The 21,672-nt window shown below is 47.1% G+C and overlaps 1 protein-coding gene across 4 annotated transcripts in view; it reads left to right on the forward strand.

Moving 5' to 3' along the window:
- Positions 1-21,672, forward strand: part of palld (palladin, cytoskeletal associated protein) — a 610,835-nt gene that overhangs the window by 539,359 nt on the left and 49,804 nt on the right. For all 4 annotated transcript variants that reach the window (XM_085975529.1, XM_085975522.1, XM_085975536.1 and 1 more), the window contains 3 exons: positions 4,064-4,202; positions 9,565-9,666; positions 14,875-15,093. In XM_085975529.1, coding sequence (XP_085831655.1) covers positions 4,064-4,202; positions 9,565-9,666; positions 14,875-15,093 — 460 coding nt within the window. The remainder of the gene's footprint in view (positions 1-4,063; positions 4,203-9,564; positions 9,667-14,874; positions 15,094-21,672) is intronic.

Genomic DNA, 21,672 nt, shown 5'->3' on the forward strand with positions numbered 1-21,672 from the left:
ATGAGTCCCACTCCCCCCTGCTCTTTACCCCATTGCCTAGAAAATTCAATGCTGATTGTAAGGATAAGTTCAGCATCTAATATTGAATAGTGATTAACTGAACATTAATAAATTAGATTAGAAATCTAGAGTTGGGCTTCTGTAATGTTTTAATTTAGTAACTTTACGATTTTAAAAGGAATCTCTTTTTTTGCAAACTGGGTTATTTAGTGTAACCTTTGAATTCTGGCATTCAGCGATTCGGGTGATGAAACGTTAACTCTTTCTCTCCACAGGTGTTGCCTGACCTGCTGAGTGTTTCCAGCATTTTCTGTTTTTATTTCAGTCGTTTACGGATACCAGCTTTTTTTCCATTAGCAATTTAAAAAAAAATCTGAATTCAAATTCTCAAACTGAATTGAAGTTTAAAAAGCTTCTTGCTCCTCTTCCATACTTCATCGTCGCTGGGTCGAAATCCTGGAACTCCCTCCCTAACAGCACTGTGGGAGTACCTTCACCACACGGACTGCAGCGGTTCAAGAAGGCGGCTCACCACCACCTTCTCGAGGGCAACTAGGGATGGGCAATAAATGCTGGCCTTGCCAGTGACACCCAGATCCCAGGAACTAATATCAAAAGAAAGTTTACAGCTCTTGTCGTTACTTTGCTTGCAGGCCTTTGTCAATGTACATGAGATAGAGTTCAAAGTTGCTTGACAAGAGCCTGAAGGACAAGCATCTGTGGATCTTTTTAAAAGTAAAACCACCATTTAGTGCCTGTTGCCTGTGCTATAGAAACATAGAAGATAGGAGCAGGAGTAGGCCATTCGGCCCCTCGAGCCTGTTCCGCCATTTAAGGAGATCATGGCTGATCATCCAAATTCAGTACCCTGTCCCTGCCTTCTCCCCATATCCCTTGATCCCTTTAGCCTTAAGAAATATATCTAACTGCTTCTTGAATATATTTAATGAATTGGCCTCAACTGTCTTCTGTGGTAGAGAATTCCACAGGTTCACCACTCTCTGGGTGAAGAAATTCCTCCTCATCTCAGTCCTAAATGGCTTACCCCTTATCCTTAGACTGTGACCCCTGGTTCTGGACTCCCCCGCCATCGGGAACATCCTTCCTGCATCTAGTCTGTCTAGTCCTGTTAGAATTTTATAAGTTTCAATGAGATCCCCTCATTCTTCTAAACTCTAGCAAATATAAGCCTAATCGACCCAATCTCTCCTCATACGTCATTCCTGCCATCCCAGGTATCAGTCTGGTGAATCTTCGCTGCACTCTCTCCATGGCAAGAACATCCTTCCTCAGATAAGGTGACCAAAACTGCACACACTACTCAAGGTGTGGTCTCACCAAGGCCCTGTACAACTGCAGCAAGATATCCTTGGTCCTGTACTCGAATCCTCTCGCTATGAAGGCCAACATACCATTTGCCTTCTTAACCGCCTGCTGCACCTGCATGCTTACCTTCAGCGACTGGTGCACAAGGACACCCCGGTCTCGTTGCTCTTCCCCTTTTCCCAATCTATTGCCGTTCAGATAATAATCTGTCTTCCTGTTTATGCCACCGAAGTGGATAACCGTGTCTGTGTGTCTGTGGTCCTAGTACCGATCCCTGCGGTACCCCACTAGTCACTGCCTGCCACTCGGACAAAGACCCATTTATTCCAACTCTTTGCTTCCGGTCTGCCAACCAGTTCTCTATCCAAGACAGCACCTTACCCCTAATCCCGTGTGCTTTAACTTTACACGCTAATCTCTTATGCAAAACCTTATCGAAAGCCTTCTGAAAGTCCAAATACACCACATCCACTGGTTCTCCCTTATCTATTCTACCAGTTACATCCTCAAAAAATTCCAGTAGATTAGTTGAGCACGATTTACCTTTTGTAAATCCATGTTGACTTTGTCCGATCCGGTCACTGTTTTCCAAGTGCACTGTTATTACATATTTTACTAGCTGAGGAGCCCCGCGTTGCGCGGGCAATTTTGGGGCGCTTGGTCTCCCTGTCCCTGTGTGTCCCCCCTCTCCCTGTCATGTCCTCTCCCTGTCCTATCCCCCTCCTCTCCCCTCCTCTCCTCTCCTCTCGCCCACCCGCTCCCCCACTCCCCTCTGTCCCTCTCTCCGGCCCCTCCCCCTGCCTAGGACCGGAGCTGAGGTCCCCCGCGTATCGCGCGGCTGATGGGCGGCAGGTGGCGCATGTGCGGGCGGCGCATGCGCGGTCAGTGCGGGCGGCGCGGTCAGTGCGGGCGGCGCGGTCAGTGCGGGCGGCGCATGCGCGGTCAGTGCGGGCGGCGCATGCGCGGTCAGTGCGGGCGGCGCATGCGCGGTCAGTGCGGGCGGCGCGAGGCGGCCCGCGGGGAGCAGGCAAGGGCGGCTTGGCGGCCGTTAGCGAGCGGGAAACTTCGGGCGGCCCGCCAGCGACACCGTGAAACCTGAGAGGGGGAAGTAGAGAGAGACAGAGAGGGAAGAGGAGAAGGAGAGAGAGGGAAGAGGAGAAGGAGAGATAGAGAGAGAGGGAAGAAAGAGAGAGAGAAATTTTTTGAGCTTCAGGCCCCGAGTCCCCCCTGTGCGAGGGTGGGGGGGGGGGGGGGGTGGTTGCTAAACCCCACTACCGATGTCGGACGTACCGGTCTATAATTCCCCGTTTTCTCTACCACCTTTTTTAAATAGTGGGGTTACATTAGCTATCCTCCAATCCATGGGAACTGTACCAGAGTCTATAGAATTTTGGAAGATGACCAGCAATGCATCTACTATTTCTAGGGCCACTTAGTACCCGAGGATGTACCCAATGTTTACCATTTGATTAAACTCACAGTTTAGATGCTTGTTCTGGCTCTGGGTGAATAGAATGGGAGGGAGACTAGCTGCAAGCGTATAACATTCCTAAATTAGAAACAGAAAATGCTCAGCAGGTCAGGCAGCATCTGTGGAGGGAGAAACCGAGTTGACGTTTCAGGTCGATGACCTTTTGTCAGAACTTGCTTCAAACCTGTTGCAGCTCCAACGTTTGCAAGTACTGAGAAAGTGGGGAGGGAAGAATAAAAGGGAAGGTCTCTGATAGTGTAGTGTGATTTAAATGGCAAAAGTGGGGGTGGTAATGGGGCAAGTAGTGAAACACAAGATTGGCCGAGAGCATAAGATCACGGAGCAGGAGTCGGCCCTACGGCCCCTCGAGCCTGCTCCGCCATTCAATACGATCATGGCTGATCATCGACTTCCACTCTACTTTCCTGCCCGATCTCCATAGCTCCTGATGTCCAAAAGTCCATCGATCTCAGCCTTGAATATACTCGCAAGACTCCGCATTCACAGCCTCTTATCCTGAGACTATGCCCCCTAGTTCTAGACACTCCAGCCAGGGGAAACAACCTCTCGGGATCCACCCTGTCAATGTCCCTCAGAATCTTGCATGTTTCAGTGAGATCACCTCTCATTCCTCTAATGAGCAGCGGTGTAAGTGGCAACAGCAGAACCATTAGCAGCACCTGCCGTCTGGAAAAGATGGCAGCAGTGGTTATGGTATAAAATTCATATGTAGAGGTTGCACATTGGAACAAGTCCGATGTGCATCACCTTGCATTGCTTATATTTAAACAAATCATTTTAGGGTGGAAGAAATCTTGCAAGGCGAGCGGGTCTATCGGCCCATTCCTTCAACAGTCAATTCATGGTACCCCAGTGATGAGCTCTTCTCCCCGCTCCACAGATCTCAGCTGTATTCCCAATTCCCATTTGCAGTAAATATCTGCTAGTATCTCCACTGTCCTCAAACCTCTTCCTCAACAGCTGCTGATGAAGGTCCTCATCAAAGATAGCATTAACCCAGAATTAACTTCCTTTTTTTTTTGTTAATGGTAATCTGTTCCGCTGTTGTTCAGGGGGCCAAGGGAATTTTTCTAGCCCTTCATTAATTTTATGTGGTAGTAAATTTAGTTTATTTTTTTTTCTCTGCTTTTGGAATCCGCGTCTTAATTTCAATGTCGGTAAGTAGAAATAGATAAAGCGTCAAAGAAACCAAGCTAAGGCTGTCCATCCATTCTGAAGAAAACCTAACCTGCTTGTGTCTCGCAGAACTCCTCAGAGTCTAAAGAGAAGCAGCCGGACTCCTCGCCTGGCGACGGACGAAGAAATTCAGGGAACGAAGGATGCAGTCATTCAGGATTTGGAGAGGAAGCTCCGTTTTAAGGATGACCGTTTGAGCAACGGCCAGGTAGCCGCAAGGACTGAGAGCTAGCTGCATGTGCCGCTGGATCTTCCCCAAGTGGGACTGTTCGTTTTAAGCCATCCGCTACACCTTCAATTTTTAAAAACATCCAAGGGGGGGGTGGAGTGTCAAATCGGCTTTACCCGGCAGCAGGCTCGCCATTGGGCCCAAAACATTATGGATTTGGAAAACCACAGTCGGGGGAACGCACAATGGAGGCTGATGCGCCAGTGCAGCGTTGAGGGAGTGCTGTATTGTTGGGAGGTGCCATCATTTCAGATGAGGCCCTGTCTGCCCGAATCGGGTCTAGGAGTTGCCAACTCTGCTTGGACGTATCCCTGGCGGTTTCGTCACGTGACCTCCCACTATCCCGCCCCCCCCCCCCCACCGTTGGTCCACCAACGCGTCCATCCTCGAGGCTTCCCACCACCAACTGTTCAATAATTTCAGATCATAACCTTGGCCCTTATTATTTTTATATTTTTTTTTATATGCACACTTTTGGTTTGTGCCTTTTCCTTTTTATTTTTTCTCTCTCCCACATGGCAGCTGTCTCTCACTCTGCCAGCGCATTTCACACTTCATCTAGAGCCATCCTTTGTCTCTTTACCTGTCCTATTACCATCTTGTCTCGCCTTGAATATCTCTTAATGTCTCTTCACCTCTCACAGAACTTCCCTTTTGTTCTTTCATCCCCTCCCCCATTTCCCAGCCCCCAAACTTGCTTTTTAATCTGTTTCATTCCCTGCTTTTTTTTCTCAGTTCTGAAGAAGGGTTTCGACCTGAAACGTTAACTCTGTTTCTCTCTCCACGGATGTTGCCTGGCCTGCTGAGTTTTTCCAGCATTTTCTGTTGTTATTTCGGCCTCTTCACTACCCGATCGGCCGATTTTTTTTTTTTTTTTTTTTTTTAATTTTTTTTTTCTTTCCTCCCCTTCAGTCAAATGGTCTTTTTCTCCCATTTCCAATATATTCGTAGAACTAATGAGCAAAAGTGTTCAAAGAATTTTTTTTATAATTTAAAAACTGCACCTTCCCGGTAGGTTTTTTTTCTCCAGGATTGTTCGCGGCGATGTCCTGGAGATCAATCTACAATCCCTGAAGGGTTGGTTGGCAGCACTGATCGGGTGGGTGTCTTCAAAGCTATAATGGGACTATGTTAGGGTTGGTGTTTTGGAATGATGCAATTAAACAGGCCAAAGGTGATCTTTCTCCCGGCCTATTTTGTGATCTGTTGCTCCCAGGGTCATTTTTGACCACTTGGTTAACATGCTGGTGGAAACGCAACATTTTTTTATACAAAGTCATGAACTTTTTTTTAATTTCTTTCATTCTTAAAAAAGAAACACTACTACAGGAAACACTTTTTTTAAAAATCTGGCACAGACGGGACCGGTGTGGTGCCGGTTTATCAAAAAGTCCGGATTACAGAGAGGTACAGCAAAAGGTACGAGAGCCCCGTACACAGCCACAAGATCCGGACGTCCCCAGGTGCAGGAACCCCGGTTACACAGCCACAGATCCAGCAACGGCCACTAATATGAAGTAAAACTTACCTGAACCTACTCCTGAATTTTGCCGGTTAAGAGATTTCCGGTTATTTAGGTGCCGGTAAATCGAGAATTTCCTGTACAACAACAACTTATATTTATATCGCACCTTTTAACATAGTAAAATGTCACAAGGCACCTTATCAAACAAAACTTGACGCTCCCTTTCCTGATGGCCTCCTCTGACGGCCCAAGGAAAACAGCAAGTGAAAAGACTTCGTTCCCAGTTACTGACAATCGAGTTCAAATCTGTTCCCTATTAGCCCAAATTAGGACTAAATTGGAAGGTTTACTTGGGAGAGGTAAGAAATGATCAGTGCAGGAAATGAAAATGGGTGGGTTGGGGGGAGATGTTTTTCAATTTGTGGGGCAGGGTTGCAATCTCTCAATGCAATGCTAGCAGCAAATACATTTGTATGGAATTCCTGTCTTGGGTGGAGTGGGGAGAGGGATTTCCTACAGATGTATCAATATGCCCATTACTAGCATTGCACAGCACCATTTCAACCAAATTGTTTGGCCACAGTATGGGGAGGTATAGTCCTCAACTGGCCATGATGGGACATTGAGTGGAAAGTGTCTCCTGCTGCCACAGGGTGCCCAGTCAGACCAAAATAAACCACGTAAAAAGAAAGCAAGACTTGCATTTATACAGTGCCTTTCACGACCTCAGGATGCCCTAAAGCGCTTTATAGAACATGAACATAATAGGAGCAGGAGTCGGCCATTCGGCCCCTCGAGCCTGCTCCGCCATTCCATAAGATCGTGGCTGATCTTCTACCTCAACTCCACTTTCCTGCACTATCCCCATATCTCTTGATTCCCTTAATATTCAAAAGTCTATCGCACACGGGACCTTGGTTTAACAAAAACGGCACCTCCGACAGTGCAGCTGTCCCTCAGTACTGTACTGGGAGTGTCGGCCGAGATATTGCGCTCCAGTCTCTGGAGCGAGCACGCCAGCATTTAACATTCGCGCATTGAGCCTCGACTAAAACACGACATAATCTAACTGGCCTCGCAATTGACACCGCCCAAATCAAACTGATAACAGATCGTTCTTTTCAGTGGCGTTTGTGGGATATCGCTGCTGCACCTTGGCCACTGCGCTGACCTACATATGGGGCACCGCGCTCCAATGGTTGCGTCAAGAGCGTTCAGATGTTTCAACGTAAAGGCACTGGGTGTAGTCGGTCAGTTGCAGTGGCTCTCGCCCCAGTACGCCCCCCGCCGCCACCTGCACCATCCACGCTCAGAGTCATAGGGCTGGATTTTGATACTGGAGGCGTGTTGGAGGCGGGATTACAACTTTCGGGGTTGTAGGCCTCCATCGAGTTGCGGCCAACCCACGCGATTTTGACTTGATTGACCTTGTTGAGCCCGCCCAGCGGGCTCAGCAGGCCAATTAAGGGCCACCCGGCAACAGGTGATGTCACAGCTTGATATTTCATCTGTCAAGACCTTTTGACAGATGAAATATCAGCGTTCGACAGCTCTTTGAAGCTATCAAACACTGACAATCTGTACTCCAAGTTAATTCCTTCCTCTCAGGCTGATTTAGAGATCTCTCCAGAATAGAAAGCTGAATGCTGCAGATTTTGACAGCTCGCGGCCATTCTGCTTTCTGTGCCAGTGAGATGAGGGACTCCCGGGACCTGAAGGAAGGAAGGCTGTAAAGGTAATTAAACTTCTTAACACTTTACACACACCAAACACACTTACCTCTGCACTCATGCACCCATCACTCACCTGAACACCGGACATCTCGAACCCTCCAAGCCCTTCAGCCCGACGGTCCGCCTCGCTAACTTGGCGTGGTTTGGAGCTGTCGGGAATCCCACACTTCAGCAATAAAAATGGGGATTAGGCTAAAAGCTGCCTGTTAACTACCTGTCCCAGCACAGGTCGGGTATCCGCCTCCTTTGAAACTGGCATGGGGGCAGGATGGGTTCGTGCCCCCCGATTTTGAGATTTTAACCCCCCACACGCCTCCAATCCCGCCTCCACGGCCCAATGAAAATCCTGCCCATAGAGTTATACAGCACAGAAAGAGGCCCTTCGGCCCATCGTGTCCGCGCGGCCATCAAGCCCTATCCTAATCCCATTTTCCAGCACTTGGTCCATAGCCTTGTACGCTATGGCGTTTCAAGTGCTCATCTAAATGCTTCTTGAATGTTGTGAGGGTTCCTGCCTCTACCACCCTTTCAGGCAGTGAGTTCTAGATTCCAACTACCCTCTGGGTGAAAAAGTTTTGCCTCAAATTCCCTCTAAACCTCCTGCCCCTTACCTTGAAACTATGCCCCCTGGTTATTGACCCCTCTACTAAGGGGAAAAGGGTAGATAGAAAGGAACTATCTATGCTTAGCATAGGCAAACGGCGCTGACCATTTGTCATTACCGTGGGAGTCAATTACAAAGGTGCCACTTAACCGTATTAAGCGCTCCGGCTATTTTGGGCAGTTCAATAAGTACTTGCCCGTTTAAAAGGCTGTGCTGATTTCGGGCAGAGTCGGGTATTCAAAACAGTTTGTCAGCCGTTCGGACCTGGTTGAAGTGCGGTTGCCTTAGTGATGAGATTCTGGTAACAACGATGAGAGACAGTTCCTAAAGTGGAGATTTCTTGGTTTATTTTTAATATTAAAAAAAAAAATGTGTTGCTTACACAGTTTTTGGTTTTACCATTCACCTCGTATAGTGGGCAAATCGTGTTCACACCTACTATAAGTGGTGGGGAATGTATTACGTAGGATGTGTGAACCAGTTCTTGTCGCCCATTGCGACAGAGCATAAAGAAAAAAGAAAGACTTGCATTTCTATAGCGCCTTTCACAACCACCGGACGTCTCAAAGCGCTTTACAGCCAGTGAAGTATTTTTGAAGTGTCGTCACTGTTGTAATGTTGCACACACCAAGCTCCCACAAACTGCAATGTGATCATGACCAGATAATCTGTTTGAGATGTTGGTTGAGGGATAAATATTGGCCCAGGACACCCGGGATAACTTCCCCCCCCCCCCCCCCCTGCTCTTCTTCGAGATAGTGGCCATAGGATCTTTTGCGTCCACCTGAGCCTCGGTTTTAACGTCTCATCCGAAAGACGGCACCTCCGACAGTGCAGCACTCCCTCAGCAATGCACTGGGAGTGTCAGCCTAGATTTATGCATAGATAGCATAGGTAAGAATCTGGTGCCATTTCTGACCTGTCTGTCGCCAACTTTAATGGTTTCAACCGGGAGGCCCTCTGGTTCACTTCTCGAAGCCAGGCCCAAACCTAAAGTTGCAAAAATATCCTTACGCTCCTCCGATCCAAATAGAACCACAAGCCCTTGCACTTGTACCACTGCAGTTGTACAGACAGTTGAATAAGCTTGTCGAAAGTGATTGATTGATTGAAAAAATGTAATGTCAGTTGTGTGTAAAAATACCTGCCCATAGGTTACTGAGGAAAACTTGCAGTAAAACAGATTATCGGGTAATTTTCACATTGCTGTTTTGTGGGAGCTTGCTGTGCGCAAGTTGCCTACCGTGTTTCCTAAATTGCAACAGTGACTACGCTTTTAAAAAAGTGCTCCATTGGCTGTAAAGCGCTGCTGGGATGACCTGAGGCCGTGAAAGGCGCCGTATAAATGAGAGTCTTGTCTTTTTCTGCCTTCGAAATGGAGCCTTGGTGAAATAGGAACCCTTCTGTTTCGTGAAGGCTGCAGTTTTCGAATCCCAAACCATTGGGGCCTATTGTTTATTGTACATTAACTCCATCTGTGTCTTAATTTTCCTTTTTTTCTTCTGTTTCCCTCCTCCCCCCCCCCCCCCCCCCCCTCAGAGATTGACCTATGAGGAAAAGATGGCCCGGAGGCTTCTGGGAGCGGACAACGCCGCCACTGTCTTCAATTTTCAGGAGGCCGAGGAGGAGCCTGCGGCCCAGGTGCGTCTGGCTGGCATTTGTGGCAAAACAATTGGAGCCATTCATTTTAGGTTCCGTTTCGCATAAGAAAGCGTTTCTATTGAGAGAGAGAGAGAGAGAGAGAGAGTAAAAACTGATTTGTTCCCTACCAGAAAACCTTTTCCGGTAATGTAGCGCAGGCTTATAATTTAGTTTCACATCCCACATTATTCCGTTGGGAATAATGAGTAGATAATTGAGCAAATAAAAATGCATTCTTGTGAGTAATCATTTTGTTACTCAATTTGAATTAAGATGGTACTTTCTTTCCTGTTTTTTTTCTTGGGGGTGGGTGGGTGTGTTTGAGCAGCGGGAAGCAGTTGCCTCAGATTAACCAGAATATTATGCACGGTGGCATAGTGGTTAGCACTGTTGCCTCACAGCGCCAGGGACCCGGGTTCGAATCCGGCCTCGGGTGACTGTCTGTGTGGAGTTTGCACATTCTCCCCGTGTTTGCGTGGGTTTCCTCCGGGTGCTCCGGTTTCCTCCCACAGTCCAAAGATGTGCGGGTTAGGTTGATTGGCTATGATAAATTGACCCTTAGTGTTAGGGGGATTAAATACGTGGGGTTACGGGGATAGGGTGGGATATGTGTCGGTGCAGGCTCGATGGGCCGAAATGGCCTCTATCTGCACTGTGAGATTTCTGTGATTATATCCTTTCGTTTGGGATTTTGGGACTCCATCGACCAGGGTGTTTTAGTTTAAATGTGGAGTGTGGTTAACAAAACAATCTGTACTGGGAATAATGGGTAAAAGGTTTTCCATGCTGACTGGACTAATTTAGTGTCCAACTTTTTATTAAAAAAAAATTTTTAAAAAAAATTATTATATAAAGCGCTTCCATGCCAAGTTTAGGGATTCCTTTTTCTTGTTTTTAATTGTTCTCCACGTACTCGAGGGGAACAGCTCAGCAACATCACTCACCGGGGGATCGATGTAACTGATCCGTGGAGTTAAAAAATAAATAGTATTTGTATTTTAGGCCGAGGCTTAAAACACACGCGCGCGCACGCGCCCCCCCCCCCCCCCCCCCCCAATCCCTGTTGAGGTTGGGACCTGCTGCTGACTGCGTGTTTTTATATTGTCGCGCCTTTACATTGTGAACTTGCACCTGTTTGGATTCAAATCCCGTGCCGACACGCGATGGCCGATTTGTAACCCCATGCGCGGGGGGGGGGGGTTTAATATTTAAAATGGCGGCCACATGCTCCCCTGTGGGTTCACGCTGCGCTTGCTGCTCGTTTAACTGGTGTTTCAAGCAGCATGCAAGGTCCTGCCCCTCAAATATGCAATGGTATTGTTACATCGAGGGTACAGCACGGAAGCGGTCCTTTCAGCCCCAGCCTGTCCATGCCGGTGTGTGTTCTCCACACGAGCCTCCTCCCCACTCCTATTTACTTCATCTCACCCGATCAGCGTATTGGCACCCCATCCACCGCCTTAAACATTCACTCCCTCCACCACCGGCGCACCATGGCTGCAGTGTGTACCATCTACAAGATGCACTGCAGCAACTCGCCAAGGCTCCTTCAGCAGCACCTCCCAAACCCGTGACCTCTACCACCTAGAAGGACAAGGGCAGCAGGCACATGGGAACACCATCACCTCCAAGTTCCCCTCCAAGTCACACACCATCGTGACTTAGAAGTATATTGTCGACCCTTCATCGTTGCTGGGTCAAAATCCTGGAACTCCCTCACTAACACCACACGGACTGCAACGGTTCAAGAAGGCGGCTCACCACCGCCTTCTCAAAGGCAATTAGGGATGGGCAATAAATGCTGGCCTTGCCAGCGATGCCCACGTCCCATAAATGAATTTTTTTTTTAAAAACTTTTCTTTCTTTCTCCCTCATGCACTTATCTCGCTTCCCCTTATATGCATCTATGCTATTTGCCTCAACTACTCCCTGTGGTAATGAGTTCCACTCTCTGGGTAAAGAAGTTTCTCCTGAATTCCCTATTGGATTTATTAGTGACTATCTTGCATTGATGCCCCCTAGTTTTGGTCTACCCCACAAGTGGAAAAAATCATCATCTTCTCTACGATTAACCTTTCATAATCTTAAAGACTGCGCTCCCGTGTTTTTCGGCTTCCCCTTCAAAGCAGTTGGATGCTATGGCAGGAGACTTGGGTAATTGAGGGAGATGAGTTTTAACATGTTTTTTTTTTAAGAAGTCCTTTCTCGTCCCTGCTTCTAACTCATCTACTCGAGAGCAAGAGATGTGGGGGAAGGCGGGGGGGGGGGGGGAAGAGATGAGAAAAAGTATCTGAAGCTTGAGCTCCGATTACCAACATATATTTGCTCAGCCTGCATTGTATTGTTACTCTATTGCTGCCCTTCACAGGATGTTCACTGCTGTGGGCCATCTGAGTGGTGTTTTCTCCGCACTCTAAGGGTTATTCATTCCCCCCCCCACCTTTCTCTCGGCCTTGCTGTTGAAATCACTAAACCTTATCGACCCTCGCGTCCTCCTGGCACCGCTCACTTGATTTGTTTCAGGACTGCTGTGTGTTAAGGAGCACTATCCATTTCCCTGCTCGCTAGTATTGCACTGCCGCTGTGATTTTTAACTATAGGAGTCCCAATAGATTGACCTCTCCTGATTGCATGTGTCCGACCTTTTCTTGAGGGGGTGGCGTTCCTTTTAAAAATGAGACATTGAATGCTTCTCCGTGGAATGTTGCTCTGGCACTTCGGCCCCAGCTGGAGCATTGTGTCCAAATTCTGGTCGTCATGCTTTAGAAAGGATGTCAAGGCCTTGGAGAGGGTGCAGAGGAGGAGAATTGCGAGAATGGTACCAGGGCATGAGGGACTTCAGTTATGTGGAGAAGCTGGGCTTGTTCTCCTCCTTAGAGCAGAGACTTTAGAGAAGGTTAAGGGGAGATTCAAGAGTTAGTCAAAATCACGAAGGATTTTGATAGAGTAGATAGGAAGAAATTGTTTCTACTGGCAGAAGGGTCGGTAACCAGAGGACATGGATTTAGGATAATTGGCAAAAAAAAAGCCAGGGGGAGATGAGAATTTTTGTTTTTTCCGCAGCAAGTTGTTGTGATCTGGAATGCGCTGACTGAAAGGGTGGTGGAAGCAGATTCAATAGTAACTTTCAAAAGAGAATTGGATCAATAGTTGAAGGGGAAACATTTGCAGGGCTACGGGGAAAGGGCAGTGGGTTGGGGATTAACTGGATTTCTCTTTCACAGAGCAGACATGTTGGCCTGAATGGCCGCCTCCTTCTGTGCTGTATCATTCGATAGGTGGCCGTGTCCAGTTTTGCTCCAAGTGCCCCTTCTATTGGTGGATGGTATTGGCAGCAGTTGAATGCAAAAATTGGGCATTAACTGGAGCGAAGCAGCTGATTTTGGTTAAGCCGGACTGTGTTGTCTGCTGACACATTCCCAGGGTGGGTCGATGGATCTGGATTGTGGAAATGTTTGAGTATTCACTGGTTTACTTGATCTGTCAACCTAACTGGGTGATACTCCATTTCAGGTTAGACATCCTGTCCTTGTTTTTTTTTTGGGGGTAGGGGGAGATGCTCAACTTGTCAAGTGTCACCTGGCATTACCTTCAGGAGCTAGTAATAACAACAACGACTTAAATTTCTACAGCGCCTTTAACACTGGGGAAACGTCCCTAGACACTTCACAGGAGCGATTATCAAACACAAATTTGACACCGAGCCACATAAGATATTAGGGCAGGTGACCAAAGGCTTGGTCAGAGCGGTAGGTTTTAAGGAGCGTCTTTAAAGGAGGAAAGAAAGAGGTGGAGAGGTTTAGGGAGGGAATTCCAGCGCTGAATGCCCAGGCGGCTGAAGGCACGGCCGCCAATGGTGGAGCATTTAAAATCGGGGGGATGCACAAGAGGCCGGAATTGGAGGAGCGCAGAGATCTCGGCGGGTTAGAATCATAGATTGGTTACAGCAGGGAAAAAGGCCATTTAGCCCATCGAGCCCGTGCCGGCTCTCTTGGGGGAGTTAGAGTTAGTTACCATGGCAGTGGACCCAGATGTCTTAAACAACTGGTGAAGCTGCAGATGTTTTGACATCTGGATCCTGAGCACAGTTTTAAAAATTCCTCTTGCTTACTGATTGGTCCGTGGAAGTTCTAAATCTCCAGTGCATTTGTTACTCCGTGTTGGCTCAAATCCTGGAGTGATGTCCAGTGAGTTGAGTGTTTACATATTACATAGAATTTACAGCACAGAAACAGGCCATTCGGCCTGACTGGTCTATGCCAGTGTTTATGTTCCAAATGAACCTCCTCCCACCCTATTTCATTTCGCCCTATCCACATATCCTTCTATTCCTTTCTCCCTCGTGGTTATCTAGCTTCCCCTTCAATGCATCTCAGCTATTCACATCAACCACTCCCTGTGGTAGCAAGTTCCACATTCTCACCACTCTGGGGGAGGAAAAAGAAGTTTCTCCTGAACTCCTTTTTGGAATTATTAGTGACTATCTTGTATTGTATTTATGGCCCCTAGATTTGGTCTCCCCCACACAAGCGGAAACATCTTCTCTACGTCTACCCTATCGAACCCTTTCATAATTTTAAAGACACAGGAACAGGAGTCGGCCATTGAGCCCCTCGATCCTGTTCCACCATTCAATGAGACCATGGCTGATCTGGGACCTAACTCCTTATTCCCGCCTTTGGTCCATATCCCTTAATACATTTGGCCAACAAAAATCGATTAATCTCAGATTTATAATTTTGCGGAAGAGAGTTCCAAACTTCTACCACCCTTTGTGTGTAGAAGTGTTTCCTAATTTCACTCCTGAAAGGTCTGGCTCTAATTTTTAGACAATGCCCCCTAGTCCTAGAATCCCCAACCAGCAGAAACAGTTTCTCTCTATCTGTTCCCCTTAATATCTTAAACTTCGATCAGATCACCCCTTAACCTTCTGAATTCCAAAGGAATAAAACGGTAGTTTGTGTAATCTCTCCTTGTAATTTAGCCCTTGGCATCTGGGTATCATTCTAGTGAACCTACGCTGCACTCCCTCCAAGGCCAATATATTCGACCTCTATTAGGTCACCCCGTCAGCCTTCTCTTTCTAGAGAAAAGCATTACGGTGTATGCAGATGGGACGGTGTCAATCTGCGGCACTAACCAGATCTCATTCCATAAAACGGATCTCCGTGATCTCATCCTCCTTTTTTGCCGTTGTTTTTTTTTCAGGATTACAAAGTCTCCAGCTTTGAACAGAGGCTGATCAGTGAGATCGAGTTTCGCCTGGAGCGCTCGCCGGTGGACGAGTCTGACGAGGAGGTCCAGCACGATGACCTGCCCGCCGAAGGTATCGCGCCGGTCTTCGAGAGGAAGCTGAAGCACATCAAGCTGTTCGAGGGGACGTCAGTAACTTTCACGTGCAAAGTATTCGGAGAGCCCATGCCAAAGGTATGAGCTGCAATTCTAGAATCATGCAGCACAGAAGGAGGCCATTCGGCCCACCGTACCTACCCCCTGCCCTTTCCCTGTAGTCGTGCTCCTTACCTTCCCTCTGGCTCTTTTGCCAATTACTTTGAATCTGTGTCCTCTGGTTACCGACCCTCCTGCCAGTGGAAATAGTTTCTCCTTATTTACTCTATCAAATCACTTCATGATTTTGAACACCTCGGTTAAATCTCCCCTTAACCTTCTCTGCTCTAAGGAGAACAACCTCAACTTCTCCAGTCTCTCCAGTGTGACAAGAGAATGCAACAGGACAAGGTCTGCTGATAACATTGTGGGCTATATGCTGCTTGTGAAGGTGTTTGTGAAGTTTTGCTGGGTGTGGTAAGTTAGAGTTGAATGCATCACGAGACAGGTGTCATCCAAGAAAAGCCCTCACTGTTCTTCACTTTCCCCAGACAACAAGATCACTTTTTTATTAATTCACGGGATGTGAGCGTCACTGGCAATGCCAGCATTTGTTGCCCTTGAGAAGGTGATGGTGAGGCGCAGCCTTGAACCGCTGCAGTCCGTCCAGTGAAGGTGCTCCCACAGTGCTGTTAGGGAGGGAGTTCCAGGATTTTGACCCAGCGACGATGAAGGATCGGCGATATATTTCCAAGTCAGGATGGTGTGAGACTTGGAGGTGGCGGTGTTCCCATGCGCCTGCTGCCCTTGTCCTTCTAGGTGGAAGAGGTCACGGGTTTGGGAGGTGCTGCCGAAGAAGCCTTGGCGAGTTGCTGCAGTGCATCTTGTAGATGGTACACACTGCAGCCACGGTACGCCGGTGGCGGAGGGAGTGAATGTTTAAGGCGGTGGATGGGCTGTCGATGTGCTGGGCAAAGCAGAGCCATGCCAGGTAGAAAAGTGCCATGTGCAACCCTTTTTGTCTTGGCGGAGTTGGATGCCCTTGACCCGAGCAGCAGGTTGGGATGTTGCAACTGGTCTCTGTGTCCCAGGCTACACAAAGGACAATTCAGCTAGGGGTGTTACCAACGTTCCCTGTAACTTTTTTTTGGGTGCGCGGGCCCTTTAACCGGCTGCGCAGCCCATTCGGATTTTCGCGCATGAGCGGTTATTCCCGTTGTAAATCCGGTGAGCGGCCTGCGCGGGACCTCCAGATAACCATGAAGCTTAACTGGAGCCTCAGTTACTCGATGATGATTTACTCCCCATCACTGACACTTGCATGTGTGGATATCAATTCTGAATGTACCTGCAGAATCTGGTTTCTGACTTGGGGGCGTGTGGTGATTATTCCTTGTTTAGTAAAAGTATTGTGATTGGTTGTTTGTTAACTGCCTTGGGATATATGTTGTAATCTCATTGGTAGTTGATGATCACATGATGTGTTGTGGCCACCTTAAATTCAGTTCTTTTCCAGCTTTGGTTGGGACTGGATGTGGGAGGATGTGCTGCAGATTTTAAAGTTAATAAAGCCTAGCTTTGGAAGGCAAATCTATTCTTTATTTCAATTTATTAACTTTATGTTAGAATGGAGCGATATCTTCAACCAGAACGATTCAAGGCTGACCCCAATTCTGCTGGAGTGGATGATAAATGGAAACATTGGTATTGTACATTTTAAAACTTTTTGGGCGTGTTGGATCAAGAGTCTCTAAATAAGCTGAATATGCTGATCGACTACATTGCTCCGGATGTATATAAATATATTTTGGACTGTAAAACTTATGAAGTGGTTATTTCTACATTGGAAAAGATTTTTGTTAAACCAAAGAATGAGGTATTTGCACGTCACCTTCTATCTGCCCGTAGGCAGCAGGTGGGAGAATCTTTGGATACTTATTTACAAGCACTTCGGTGCCTTAGTGTTAACTGTAATTATAAGGCCGTGACGGCTGAAGAATATAAGGAAGAATCGGTACGGGATGCTTTTATTAATGGATTACTGTCTAGATCAATTCATAGTAACATAGTAACATAGAGATAGGAACAGGAGTAGGCCATTCGGCCCTTCGAGCCTGCTCCGCCATTCAATGAGATCATGGCTGATCTTCATCTGAGATCTTAGCTGATCTTACCAGTTCAGTACCCCGTCCCCGCCTTTTCTCCGTAACCCTTAATCCCCTTAGCCTTCAGAAATATATCCAATTCTCTCTTGAAAATATTTATTGAATTAGCCTTCACAGCCCTCTGTGGCAGGGAATTCCACAGGCTCACCACTCTTTGAGTGAAGAAATTCTTCCTCATCTCTGTTTTAAATGATTTGCCCGCTATTTTTAGACTGTGGCCCCTGGTTCTGTGCTCCCCTGCCATTGGAAACATTCTCTCTGAATTCAGCCTGTCCAGGCCTGCCATAATTTTATATGTTTCGATGAGATCCCCTCTCAATCTTCTAAACTCCAGTGAGTACAAGCCCAAACTATTCAATCTCTCCTCGTAGGTCATTCCCGCCATTCCTGGTGAATCGCCGCTGCACTCTTTCCATGGCAAGAACATCCTTCCGCAGATGGGGCGACCAAAACTGTACACAATACTCCAGATGCGGTCTCACCAGCACCTTGTACAGCTGTAGTAAGGTATCCCTATTCCTATACTCGAACCCCCTTGATATGAAGGCCAACATACCATTTGCCTTCTTAATCGCCTGTTGCACCTGCATGCTCTCCTTCAGTGACTGGTGCACAAGAACACCCAGGTCCCTCTGCACTTCCCCATCTCCCAATCTATTGCCATTTAGATAATAATCTACCCTCCTGTTTTTACCCCCAAAGTGGATAACCTCGCATTTATCCACATTATAGTGCATCTGCCACGTATCCGCCCATTCCCCCAACCTGTCCAAATCGCACTGTAGCCTCCTGACATCCTCATCAGAGCCCACCCCTCCTCCTAGTTTAGTGTCGTCAGCGAATTTGGAAATATTGCATCCAATTCCCTGATCCAGATCATTTATATATATTGTGAACAGCTGGGGTCCCAGGACAGATCCTTGCGGCACCCCGCTGGTCACTGCCTGCCACTCCGAAAACGAGCCGTTTATTCCAACTCTCTGTTTTCTATCCGCCAGCCAGTTCTCTATCCACGTTAATACTTTGCCCCCAATCCCATGAGCCTTAATTTTGCATGATAATCTTTTGTGTGGAACCTTATCGAAGGCTTTCTGGAAGTCAAGGTACACCACATCCACTGGCTCTCCCCCATCTATTTTACCAGTTACTTCCTCAAAAAATTCCAGCAGATTAGTCAAACACGATTTACCCTTTGTAAATCCATGTTGACTCTGTCCGATCCTTTCCCCATTTGTCAAGTGCTCCGCTATTTTATCCTTAATAATGGACTCTAGCATTTTGCCCACAACCGATGTAAGGCTTACTGGTCTATAATTCCCTGCTTTCTCTCTACCCCCCCTTTTTAAATATTGGGGTAACATTAGCTACCCTCCAATCCACGGGTACTGTTCCCGAGTCAATGGAGTTCCGGAAGATGATCCTTAGAGCATCTGCTATCTCCAGGGCCACCTCCTTAAGTACCCTAGGATGTAGTTTATCAGGCCCCGGGGATTTGTCGGCCTTCAGTCCCCTCAACTTACCCAACACCATATCCCTAGAGATACTAATTTCTGTCAGCTCCTCCCTCTCATTAGTCCCTATGTTTGCCGATATTCCTGGGAGGTTATTTGTGTCCTCCTTTGTGAATACAGAACCAAAGTATGAGTTTAATTGGTCTGCCATTTCCTTATTCTCCATTATATATTCTCCCGAATCGGACTGCAAGGGACCGACTTGGGATTTTACCAGTCTTTTCCTCCTGATATACCGATAAAAGCTTTTGCAGTCTGTCTTTATGTTTGCTGCAAGTTTACTTTCGTATTCTATTTTCCCCTTCCTGATTAATCCCTTTGTCCTCTTTTGCTGTATCCTGTACTGCCCCCAATCTTCCGGTCTGGTGCTTTTTTTTGCCAGTTGATATGCCCTTTTTTTTGATTTTATGCTGTCCCTAATTTCCCTCGTTATCCACGGTTGAGTCACCTTTTTAGGTTTATTTTTATGCCAAACCGGTATAAACATGTTCTGGAATTCTTCCATTCTATCTTTGAATGCTTGCCATTGTCTCTCCACTGTCAATCCCCCCAGAAACACCACCCAATCAATCTTACCCAATTCCCGTCTCATACCCTCGTAATTCCCTTTATTTAAGTTCTGGACCTTAGTCTCTGATTCAATTTCCTCACTCTCCATCTCGACTGAGAGCTCGATCATATTATGATCGCTCTGACCCAAGGGGCCTCGTACAAGAAGATTGTTGATAAGTCCCTTCTCATTGCACAATACCCAGTCTAAAATGGCCTGATCTCGAGTCGGCTCCTCGACATATTGGTCCAGATAACCGTCCCGAAAACATTCCAGGAATTCCTCCTCCTCAGAATTTTTACTAATTTGGGTAGTCCAATCAATATATAAATTAAAGTCACCCATGATGACAGCTGTGCTCTTATCGCACGCTTCTCTAATTTCCCTTTTTATGCCTTCCCTCACCTCCATATTACTATTTGGAGGCCTATATATCACACCCACTAACGTTTTCCTCCCCTTGCTATTTCTCATTTCTACCCATACAGATTCCGTTTCATCCGAGTTAATATCCTTCCTTTCCATTGCATTAATCCCCTCCTTTACCAGCAATGCTACCCCACCTCCCCTACCTTTTTGCAGATCCTTCCTAAATATTGTATATCCCTGGATGTTAAGTTCCCAGCCTTGCCCACCCTGCAGCCACGTTTCTGTAATCCCAATCAAATCATACTTGTTTACCTCTATTTCCACAACTAATTCATCCACCTTGTTCCTAATGCTTCTAGCATTAAGATACAAAGCCTTCAGGCTTGCTTTTTTCACACTCTCATTATGAATTAGTTTGGCCCTTTGTGTTTCTCTCCTTTGCTTATTGCTTCTCACCTTTCTACCATCTATTTCTGACTTCATATGACTTCCCTCTTTTCCACTATCTAGGTTCCCATCCCCCTGCCAAATTAGTTTAAATCCTCCCGAACCGCCCTAGAAAATATTACCCCGAGGACATCGGCTCCCTCACAGCTCAGGTGTAGACCGTCCCCTTGGTACAGGTCACTCCTCCCCAAGAACTGGTTCCAATGCCTCAAGAATTTAAATCCCTCTCCCTTGCACCACTGCTCAAGCCACGTATTTAGCTTATCTATCTTACTCTCTCTAAACTTATTAGCTCGTGGCACTGGTAGCAATCCAGAGATTACTACCTTTGAGGTCCTACTTTTCAATTTAGCTCCTAACTCCCTAAATTCAGCTTGTAGGACCTCCTCCCTCTTTTTACCTACATCGTTGGTACCTACATGTACCACGACAACTGGCTGATCCCCCTCCCCCTTCAGAATGCTCTGCACCCGCTCCGAGACATCCTTGACCCTTGCACCAGGGAGGCAACATACCATCTTGGAGTCTCGGTCTCGGCCACAGAAACTCCTATCTATCCCCCTTACAATTGAATCCCCTATCACTATAGCCCTATCCCTTTTTTTCCCACCCTTCTGTGCAGCAGAGCCAGTCATGGTGCCCTGAACCTGGCTGCTGGTGCCTTCCCCTGATAAGTCATCTCCCCCAACAGTACCCAAAACGGTAAACCTGTTTTGGAGGGAGATGACCGCAGGTGACTCCTGCACTACCTTCCTGCCTTTACCCTGCCTTTTGGTCACCCATTTACTGTCTGAGCTAGCCTTTACCTGCGGTGTGACCAACTCACTGAATGTGCTATCCACAACATCCTCAGCATCGCGTATGCTCCAGAGTGAGTCCATTCGCAGCTCCAGCGCCGCCATGCGGTCTGCTAGGAGCTGCAGCTGGACACACTTCCTGCACACATAGTCGTCAGCGGTTGTTAGAAAATAAGACTTTGGATCTTAAAAGTGCTTTTGAGCAAGCTTCTACATTGGATGTGGCTCAGAGAAGTTCGGATTCTTATGCTCTTTTTAATCGGCCTGCGACTATGGTTTTGGCAGTTTCGGATGAAAAGGAATTATGTGGACTTAATGGGAGTGGTTTACTAGATTCTGAAACAGTTTCTACTTCGGCGGCTGTTGCCTCTAGGATTCAGAAGTGTTATTTTTGTGAGAATATCCGGCACCCTCGTCTGAAGTGTCCTGCTCGGGAGGCTGTGTGTAGTAAATGCGGCAAGAGAGGTCATTATGCACGCGTGTGCAAATCATCAGGTTCAATTACCTCCTCCTCTCCTGGTGTGGGAGGGCCCTCCTCCACTAGCTCCTCTGTGACTATTCAGCCTTTAGATAGGGCGTTTATTGCATCAATTTCTGCTGCATTCACTCATGGCCTAAACAAAGCTATAGTTACGGCTCAAGTTAATGGGTTGGAAGTGAAGGCCCTTATAGATACGGGCAGTACTGAGAGTTTTATAAGTCTTCAGCTTGCGAAGGAGAAGCATTTGAAAATTTCGCCTGTTGCGTATCAGGTGTGTATGGCTCAGACGACCCTTACTTCACAAATAGCTGGTTGTTGCTTTGTGAAAATGATTCTTCTAGGTAATACGTATACTGAT

Source organism: Somniosus microcephalus, chromosome 1 (genome assembly GCF_052327205.1).
Source record: "Somniosus microcephalus isolate GS21.2 chromosome 1, FLI_Smic_1.0, whole genome shotgun sequence".
Taxonomy (NCBI): Eukaryota; Metazoa; Chordata; class Chondrichthyes; order Squaliformes; family Somniosidae; genus Somniosus; species Somniosus microcephalus.